The sequence below is a fragment of the Ips typographus genome, linkage group LG3 (assembly GCF_016097725.1).
Source record: "Ips typographus isolate SLU linkage group LG3, UJ_Ityp_2.0, whole genome shotgun sequence".
Classification (NCBI taxonomy): Eukaryota; Metazoa; Arthropoda; class Insecta; order Coleoptera; family Curculionidae; genus Ips; species Ips typographus.
In genome coordinates, this window is record NC_138424.1 from 10,654,934 (window position 1) to 10,664,539 (window position 9,606).

The 9,606-nt window shown below is 32.5% G+C and overlaps 3 protein-coding genes across 3 annotated transcripts; 2 read left to right on the forward strand and 1 right to left on the reverse strand.

Annotated features, from left to right (window-relative positions):
• The first annotated feature begins 207 nt into the window (after positions 1-207).
• On the forward strand, positions 208-1,723 carry unc-119 (unc-119 lipid binding chaperone). Its single transcript, XM_081975880.1, has 4 exons — positions 208-464; positions 515-694; positions 751-923; positions 975-1,723. The coding sequence occupies exons 1-4, from the start codon at positions 304-306 to the stop codon at positions 1,091-1,093; spliced, it is 633 nt and encodes a 210-aa protein (XP_081832006.1). The 5' UTR covers positions 208-303; the 3' UTR covers positions 1,094-1,723.
• A 1,904-nt stretch (positions 1,724-3,627) lies between these two features.
• Positions 3,628-7,222, reverse strand: PIG-L (phosphatidylinositol glycan anchor biosynthesis class L). The gene is made up of 5 exons (XM_081975877.1): positions 6,517-7,222; positions 6,295-6,467; positions 6,124-6,241; positions 3,996-4,089; positions 3,628-3,943 (listed from the first exon to the last, which is right to left on the reverse strand). Exons 1-5 carry the CDS (start codon positions 6,881-6,883, stop codon positions 3,766-3,768), a joined length of 930 nt encoding a protein of 309 aa, XP_081832003.1. The 5' UTR covers positions 6,884-7,222; the 3' UTR covers positions 3,628-3,765.
• Positions 7,223-7,407: 185 nt separating this feature from the next.
• Positions 7,408-9,602, forward strand: Arpc4 (Actin-related protein 2/3 complex, subunit 4). The gene is made up of 2 exons (XM_081975881.1): positions 7,408-7,688; positions 9,160-9,602. The coding sequence occupies exons 1-2, from the start codon at positions 7,509-7,511 to the stop codon at positions 9,484-9,486; spliced, it is 507 nt and encodes a 168-aa protein (XP_081832007.1). The 5' UTR covers positions 7,408-7,508; the 3' UTR covers positions 9,487-9,602.
• Positions 9,603-9,606: the final 4 nt, after the last annotated feature.

Here is a 9,606-nt window from a genome sequence, read left to right on the forward strand (position 1 = left end):
ATTACGCTTACGACATTCTTTATTCTAATAGAAAATTAGACCTTTCTTATCCATCCTTTACCGTTCTTGCCTTGAATATTTTTTTGTTACTTAAATCTAAACTTACTGTCTTATAACACTTTCCTGCTTATTTAACAAGAAGTCGTTAAACCAAGAAAAATAATGTGTGACAACAGCGCTAACCTAGTCCGCTAGACATCTGACATTTGACAACTGTCCAAGTCAAAAAAAAGATCTTTCTACAAACAATTGTTTATTATTTATTCATTAAAGCATTTAAACAAACAATAATTTCAGTAAAAAATGAGCGTTCTAAGGGAAAACCGCGAGAACATTCCGAGGGCCTTACCGACGCCCGAAAACAAAAAGGTCATCACTCCCGAAGAAGTTTTGAGGTTGCAAAAGATCACCGACACCTATCTTTGCGACCCAGACGCAAATATTTACGAAATTGATTTCACCAGGTAAAATTTACTAAATCTCGTTATTTACTAGCATTTTACCGTTTGGTTAGGTTTAAGATTCGAGATTTGGAAAGCGGAGCTATCCTGTTCGAAATAGCTAAACCAGTAAACACAGATGGGTCTACAGAAATCAATTGTGAAAGTGATGAGTTGATTGATCCCAATTCTGGACGTTTTGTAAGGTACCAGTTTACACCCCAGTTTTTAAAACTGAAAACTGTTGGGGCCACGTAAGTTACCTTTAATGTTTCTGCAGTGTTGCACTGACTAACATTAATTGCTTTAGTGTGGAGTTTACTGTAGGTTCTCATCCAGTAAACAGATTTCGAATGATTGAGAAACATTTCTTTAGAGAAAAGCTGTTAAAAACTTTTGATTTTGAGTTTGGATTCTGCATTCCATACTCAAGAAACACTTGTGAACACATATATGAGTTTCCAACACTGCCTCAGGAGCTCAGTAAGTGTCAATTTTATGTAATAGATTTTTTAGTACAAGTGACAATTGTAGTAAATGAAATGATTGCAAACCCATTTGAAACTCGATCAGATAGTTTCTACTTTGTGGATGACTGTTTAATAATGCACAACAAGGCTGACTATGCATACAATGGAGGTGTGCAAACATAACCAAATTTTGACAATAGTTTTGATGAAGTTTGAACAATTTTTGTGGGTAAGTTGCAAGCTGATCTCTTTGTTTTGGTATGGCATTTAGCCCTGGACTGATTCTTACACAATTTTTTAAGACAGTCTCTAAGTATGTATTACTGAGAAAGTGATATAAATATTGTTAAAAATAAGGGCTTTTTAACTGTATTTAATGCACAAGAAGTTTATTTATATGTTTTTAAAAGCTTGAAAAATACATTTATATTACTTAAGATTATTGTTGATAAGGTAGTTTTTCACATTCCGCTTTTGCAAATAAGTAAACTAAAATGACTGAGTGAATACTTGTGGATAAACAGTTTTTTAAACACTTCTAATGAGGCTTTAAAAAAAATAAATTTGATAATCATTTTAACAATTTTTAAAAACCAGTGACTATAGAATGTGAATTTTAACTGCTGTATTTGTTATACCAAAGAATATTTTAGCAGACTCTATGAATGTGATATTTATGAATTCAAAATGTTTAATATTTGCACCTATTTAATAAGGGATTGCTTGGTTTAAAAAATTTATGTTACATTAAGAATTGTTTGTCTTTGAATATGTTAGTTAATATTAAATATAAATGCTGCTTTTATAAAAGTATTTAATAGTTTTTTTTTTTTTATAAAGCTTCCCTTAGGATAGAGGTTGTTAAGGGTAATTTAAAAATACAGACATGAACCTGGAAAGATATTTTATTAAAAGTAATAAACATGCAGTAAAATAGACTGTTATTATGTTATTAGTAAAATAACAATTATTATGATTTTTGGAGAAGAATTGTGATTTAATTGTAGGCTTGAAACTTTGTTACCAAAAATATTCATAGTCTTTTTTACTCTTTTGGAGAATTGGGAATAAGTATAGCTTACACTGTATTTTAATTATTAAATATTTCCCTCAAATGTAGGTAGTTTGCATTAGAATTGCAGGATATCGGAATTATTTTAGTCATGTATTTATATATTCCAGGAGGGGTAGACCGCCGATAATTTTTTGTACACCAAAATGCTTTTTTGCATACAAAATACCTTGAAATGCCTTTAAAATACCTCACAATGCTTTATTATTGCTCAAAATGCCTCATATTACCTTGAAATACCTCGAAATGCCTTTAAATTATTTAAACTGTCTCAGAATGCCTTCAAATGTTTACCTACACATTTGTGGCATTTTTAAATTTAGTTATAAGGGCCCTGGTATTGGAACAATGATAAACCTTGATGAAATACAACCTTAAATTTTTTTTTTGGTAATGTGGCAGTTTTTAGGTCAGATTAATTAAGTAGCATGTCTGCTTTTACAAATACTAACATACTACATTGCAAACGTTATTATTTGCAGACGATGTGATAGTTGCATAAGAAGTCGATGGTCAATATTACTAAGACAAATATACAGGGTGTTTTTTAAATTTGTGTCAATGGTTTCCAGGGTGATTGCTCAGGTATTTTAAATAAAAAAGTCCATATAGGCATGGGTCTGCAAGGCTTCACTTATCGAGCTACAGGGCGTTAAAAATTAAATAAACATGTAAGAGCAAAACCAAGATCCAATTTAAGTTTCTCATGTTACAAAACCCCCAAATACCAAGCTTCATCCAAATATCGATATTATTTGAAAAATCACTTAAAAAAAACAAAATCCATTAAATCTCAAATGTTAACCAAAACCAAGTAAATTTCCAAGAGCAGACTGAGGACTAGTTTTTTTCACCTTCAGATAAGTTTATTCTTAGGATAATTTGGGTAGAAATGACAGAATTGACCAACAGCATTAGTTTCTGTGGAAATTATCATTGTAACAAAATTCCTCAAAAGTGGAAGTACTGGTAAAGATAGTTAGTTACTCAAAAACTGTCAAACAATCAAATTGACTTTATAAGTGGAAGACACTTTATGACAGTTGTGACGTAAGCATCAAATTAAAAAGTGTCTTAGTATCACATGCTAGATCACATGACAAATGTCAAAATTTACCTGGGTTAGGGGCTATAAAAATGAACTTAAAAGTTGTTCTCTGTCAAAGGGAAAATGAATTTTCTAGCTTTGTGGAAGGCATTTTTGATAGTTGTAACGTAGTCAGTATATAAAAAGTGTGTTGGTGTCACGTGACAACCTGTTAGTTACGTCACAACTGTCAAATTAGGCCTCAATTAGGACGAAGATATATCAAAATGAAAGTTTCAATTTCTCTTGAATTGGTAAGAGTTAAATGCACTCTCAGCTTTATGGGAGGGAGTTTTTGAAGGTTAAAATCTTAGTGTCACATGACATCTGTCAGGTACGTGGCAATTATCAAAACTTGCTTCCATAAAAGAGTGAAAGTTGTAGTTTCTCAAAAAGTGTCAAAGACATTTATAGTTAAAGATTTTCGAAAACTTACTTTGATTCTTATAATTTTGTAAGAATTTTTATTAGACAGGAAAGTCATCTTTATGTGCCATCTAAGTTCGAACCCCACCCCACCAAAACCACCTAATAAACAAAAAATAAAACCAAACTCAATTTGTAGCTCAAACTGAATTCCTCAAACTTTCTCATTTTATTGCATAGCCTTCACCTCAGGCTAATATTAAATAGCCTTTATTCAATCCAATAATATAAAAGATTGCTTTTTCCCTTAAGCCTATAAATGTACATGCATCACTCATCTAATTCCAAGTAGTCCAGTTCAATATCAACCAAATTAACCTGCTGCAAAGTGTTTATGAGCATGTACCTTGAAAAGAGCACATACAACTTGCGAAACCACACCAACTGTGACTTGTGTTGGTACATTGCTTGGAACAGTTGTTTCCTTTGTCTAAAGCCTCTCATATATCTAACAATTCAAAATATAAAAAAATTAAACTTAAACAGTAAATTTTACTCACCTAAACCTTGACATCAGAAAAGATATAGGAATATCCAAGATAAGTGAATATTTTCTAATGATATTTACAGACTCCAGTACAAAGACCCCACAAGCTAAAAAAGCAATATTCAAACTTTAGGGGGCAAATAACCGAGGGGTAAACCACTGGGGCATTATAGTATACAAACTGTAGGAATTAGTAGGCATTAAATTAGTGTTATTAATAAAATTAAAAAGATCTAAATTATATTATAAACATAACTAAAATAAATAAAGTTTGATAATTTCAATGAAATCCGTTTGAAAACAAGAAAAAAATATGAATTTTGTAATTTTAGTAATTTTTTAGTCTCTAGTGGCGAAACCGTACAACTAATCAATCAACTTTATACGTCAATAAAAATCTCATTTCATTAGCTATCCATTGACATATAAAAGCTTATACAAAGTGTAGCAAATAAGCTAGTTAGTGACGATTGAACAAAAAAATACACCAAAAACAGTCATTAAAACTTTGACGCCCTCTAGTGTCCAAACCGTCCAACCTATTAACAGCCGTTGGGGTATTTTTAGAAAGCTCATTTCATTGGCCATCCATTGACGTATAAAACTTTACCAAAAATAGTGCAATTAAGCGAGTTTTTGAGGATTAAACAAAAGGATGCACCAAGAAATTGATACAAAAAATTGGTCAAATTTGACGCCCTCTAGCGGCCAAACCGTCTAATCTGTCAACCCAAATAGGGATGTTTTTAGAAAGCTCATTTTATTGGTTATCCATTGACGCTACTAAAAGTAGTGCAATTAAGCGAGTTTTTAAAGATTAAACAAAACAATACCCAAAAAAAATTGGTCAACGTTGACGCCTTCTAGCGGGCAAACGGCTAACCAATCGATTTTTATACGTCAATGGAAAACGCATTTCATTGGCTGTCCATCGACATATGAAAGTATATACAAAGTGTATTATTTTTGGTTTAGTGACAGGATGCACCACAAAAATTTTTTGACTGGTTAAAGGCTAATTTGACTATAGAAAAATAGAAAAACACGGTCACATGACTTACTAGATCTACAACGACGTAATGCTTGGAAATTTTTTGAAACACTGTTTTTGAAAATTACAATTTTCGTAAGGGTCAAATTTGCCTGAAACACCGCCACTATTAATCCCATTAGGTTTTGCGCGTTAGGTTGACCAGTTAGTGCAAGCGAAAATCGACCTTAATGAGTGAATTTCTACAGTTTTGCTACTACCCTAGATTTGGCAATCAGTGTGCTAGGTTTGTGCCAAATATCAGTGCCATATCTGCCTGATTTAAAAAAAAATACTTTAGAGATATTAGAGCAGTAACAGTCAAGGAAAACACTTAGTTAGCTTTGGAGCCCTCTGGCGGCCAAACGAAGCAACCTATCAACACAGGCGGCCATATTTATTTGAAAGCCCATTTTATTTTCTTGACATATAAAATTCTATACAAAGTGTTGTGAGTGACAATAAAAACAGTTTTGACTAAATTTGACGACTACTACTTTACCCCTCATTAATTTGATTATTTTGACAGTTACAGGGTGGTTCAATGTATCAATTTAAAAAGTTATTTTTTTAAATAAGTGGCGTAATACAAACTTCTTTAATTTTGAACAGAGAATCAGACAGAATTATAAGAATGTGTTCTGTTTGAAAAACTAGACTTTCTGCCGATTTTTAGAACTGAATTTTTGACCACACTGTATTATATATTTTGACCTCTTTCTGCAACCATTCCTAGAACAAACCTTGTCTAACATGACAAAACACAAAAACCAAGAAAAAAACCTTTCCTGATTTGTAAAAATGAAAAATGTTTTGGAGACTGAAAATATCAATTTTCACATAAAATTAATACACAAAATATGTCTAGAATTTGGCATAGAAAACAAAAATTAAAAAATATACAGGGTGTCCCATTCTGGTTAATTCATTGCAGGCATATTTTTTCATTTTTACTTTTTTTAAATGAAAAAGGTTTTTTAGACTCTCCAGTTGTGATAATTCAGGAAGTTAGTGGGTAATATTTAATAAGAAATTAATGGGCATTACTGGCATATTAGGAATTGTACAAAATTGTACTCAGCAGTTTACCCCTCGCAAATAACAGACTCACTTTTTGGTAGTTCATCATCTAAAATTAAGTTAGCCACAGCATAGTAAATACTACAGTGGTTTTGATGACCTGATACACCAAATCTATCAAAAGTTATGATATTTGTTATATTAAAAGCCTACAAAAATATTCATGTTTTGAGAGTTCAGTTGCTTGTAAAATAAAAAATACCTCAACAGTGTATAATACATGTTTGGCAATAATTTCCAAAGGCCATCGCACATCCATAGCATCTGGTAGGTCACTATTGTTATGTACAATTATGTTCTCTTCTTTTATACCTAACACTTTACATGATTCATACAGCTCATTGGTTCTTATTTTGTCCATTCCATAGTTTTTACCTGAATGTATTTTTTAGTGTACCTTACCTTACTAAGTTTCAATGATTACCTGAAGATAAACACATCAAAAAAACGGAACAATTCGGTTTCTGTGTGTAGTGATAAATAGTAGGCCCAAAAAACATAACTTCGTCATCTGGGTGGGCAGTTATAAACAGTACTCTTTTGGCATTTCGCATGTCTCTTGCAAAACTCAGCAATCCCAGCTGGGTGATACAAATGTACAGCACTATGCATAGTACTATGTAGCAGAGGAGGCCTAAAATAAAATGCTCCACTGTGTCGACCACGTATCGTTCAAAATGCACCAAAAAAAAGTCCAAATTGTCACAGAAATGCACTAGGAACTGGCCTAGTGGCGGTGCTATGCTGATATAACTGTACGTATCATTCGGGTACGAGGAGCCTTCGGTCATTTCAAGTAAGGGCTAAAAATAGAACCCCCATAGATTCTTTAATATTTTTAGATGAGTTTGAGGTCAAGACTTTTAACAATTTTCAGTTTGATCGTTTTTGACATTTTTATTAGGTTAAGTTTGTTGATGTTTTGTTTTTTTTTGTAGTGTTGGTGGTGGTGATGTCATTTCTGTCACAAGTCACGTTCACGTGTTCACGAATGGATAGATGGCGCGCCTGGTGCAAAATCAGTGATGCCTATCAAAAAGTTGGATAAGAGTCGACGCACCACTATTCAGCCAATCAGGGTGGTTTCAAATCATCTTCAAGTACACTTTTCAATTGGCATGTCGAGGAATAGCCTAAAAATGCTAAAATAAACAAAAAATCACTACTTTTGCATACCTTGTCTGTCCTCGGGTTAGAATGAGATAGAAATATTTTAATTTCATCCATTCAGTTTGAAATGTTCGTATTCATGTTCACTGTCAACGCCACTAAGCCACTGACAATTGACATTAAAATGACATTTTGTCTTGTTGTCAGTTTCAGTTGATAATTTTTATCAACAAAAAAACGGGAGGTGTGTCAAGTTTTGCCCCACAATCAGCCCGAAAGTTGTTTTTCTAAATTAAAACACAAAAAATGTCCGCAACCCTTAAACCGTACCTAACGGCGGTTAGGCACACCCTGACCGCGGCGATGTGCTTGGATAATTTCAGTTCACAAGTGGTGGAACGGCACAATAAACCCGAAGTTGAGGTTAGGAGCTCCAAGGAGTTATTACTCACCCCTGTGGTAATTTCCAGAAATGAGAAAGAAAAGGTATGTATAATGTACAGTGTGTCTCAAGTATATTAAAACCACCACTTATCACTTTTGTGAGTTGAACTTACTATAATGCCCCAATGTAGTCTTAATGACTTCTTTCCTGTCTTTATTAAAATACAGCTCTGATAGTTCCCTATCCTTTAGAATATTTTAATCTATATCATTATTATTTGCTTACATTGTTATGTTGTGCATTTGATAGTCTACTGTTTTGAACTTCAACTTCCTAAGTTAAGCCTACTTCCCTACTTTGAAAAACTAGGTATTATGCACCTGCCAGAAAACAACTCCAACCTTACCAAAACACTTTGGTTATTTTAGACTGTTTTAAGTAATGGATTATCCTAATCTAAGGATATGACATAATTTTACAGTTTGCAGTTTGTCACTTTATCATGGCCCACAATTAAACTTTATGATTAAGCACTAAGCAGAGCAATCCTGACGACACAATGACGTAATTGTATTGATTGACATGTTGTACCAAAATATGCCATTGTGATGTCACATTCAGAATATGACAGTGCCTCAAAATAAATGAAACTATGGTTAGCCCTCAGTGCCACCATTTTTGGGAAATCACAGCACTGTTGATATAGTCATGAGGTTTTGTGAATAAAAACATTTGATCAATTATTTTTCAAAATTTCAAATTACATTAAAACTTGCTAAAAAAAATAAACAAAGATACATATAATTGTGATGATCACAAACTACAATGTTGGGATTTCTGCAAATGCTTGATTGACATCTTGTGATCAACTGTCAAATTATGTCACTTGCAATTTGACAAATTGACACAAGGCTGTCACTTAGCAATAGAGATGGGGAAACACCTGTGACACCTGACTCTTATGACTACAGTTTTGAATTTTCAAGTTTAAATTAATAAAGAAATTAGAATTTAAAAATGATTAAAACGGTCACGTGACCCTGATAAAAACAATATGAAAAGTGAAAATCAGTTTTGAACCTGAAAATTGTCTGGGCCGTCAAATTAAAGCTGCCAAACTTCAAATTGAAAAATATTAAGTTTTAAGTTTATTAAAACAGTAACATGACCCACAGTAATGCAATTTTGAGCTTCAAAATGTGACTGAATGGCAAATTTAAACTGCCAAACTTGAAACTAGATAAAAAAGTCATGTGACCTTATAATGCAGGGGGTGTTTTGTACAACCCCATCCCTACTTTATAAGGACAATTTTGAAGTTTACAAACCTTGGAAAAAAACTATTAATAAAAATAATAATAAAAAAACACTAAAAAACAATATTTTGTAGGTTACAACCAACAACTCATATGGAATCATTTAAAAAAAAAAAAAATAAAGAAATTATTAATAAAAAAAAGAAATTATTTTAATTTCTTTTATTATATTTCACTTTATTATTAGTCAATTATTCAAGGCTTGGCAAGGATTTAAACAATTTTTTATTCACTAGAGTTTTGAAATTTCTTTCAGGTATTAATTGAAACGGCAGTGAATTCGGTACGCATCAGTATTGCGGTAAAACAAGCAGACGAAATTGAAAAAATCCTGTGCAAAAAGTTCATGAGGTTCATGATGATGCGAGCGGAAAACTTTATCGTACTGCGACGGAAACCAATCGAAGGATACGACATCAGTTTTCTTATCACCAACTTCCACACCGAACAAATGTACAAGCATAAACTGGTCGACTTTGTGATACACTTCATGGAAGAAATCGACAAGGAAATATCCGAAATGAAACTGGCGGTAAACGCCCGAGCTAGAATCGTTGCCGAAGAGTTTTTAAAGCGATTCTAAGTGATTTTCCAAATGTGCAAATTGAATGGTGATTATTCAATTTTTTTTGTGTAAATGTAAGTAAGTTATATTAATTTAAGAACTTCTTTTAAGTATTAAATAAGTTATTTCCAAAATTTG

Excerpts from the sequence above, each read along its gene's own strand:
- unc-119 (XM_081975880.1), top strand. The coding sequence starts at position 304 with ATGAGCGTTCTAAGGGAAAACCGCGAGAACATTCCGAGGGCCTTACCG. Across the intron at positions 465-514 it reads TACGAAATTGATTTCACCAG|GTTTAAGATTCGAGATTTGG; the intron begins GTAAAATTTACT and ends CCGTTTGGTTAG. Across the intron at positions 924-974 it reads AACACTGCCTCAGGAGCTCA|TAAATGAAATGATTGCAAAC; the intron begins GTAAGTGTCAAT and ends TGACAATTGTAG.
- PIG-L (XM_081975877.1), bottom strand. The coding sequence starts at position 6,883 with ATGACCGAAGGCTCCTCGTACCCGAATGATACGTACAGTTATATCAGC. Across the intron at positions 4,090-6,123 it reads AGATGATGAACTACCAAAAA|CTTGTGGGGTCTTTGTACTG; the intron begins GTGAGTCTGTTA and ends TTGCTTTTTTAG. Across the intron at positions 3,944-3,995 it reads TTTCTGATGTCAAGGTTTAG|ATATATGAGAGGCTTTAGAC; the intron begins GTGAGTAAAATT and ends TTGAATTGTTAG.
- Arpc4 (XM_081975881.1), top strand. The coding sequence starts at position 7,509 with ATGTCCGCAACCCTTAAACCGTACCTAACGGCGGTTAGGCACACCCTG. Across the intron at positions 7,689-9,159 it reads CCAGAAATGAGAAAGAAAAG|GTATTAATTGAAACGGCAGT; the intron begins GTATGTATAATG and ends AATTTCTTTCAG.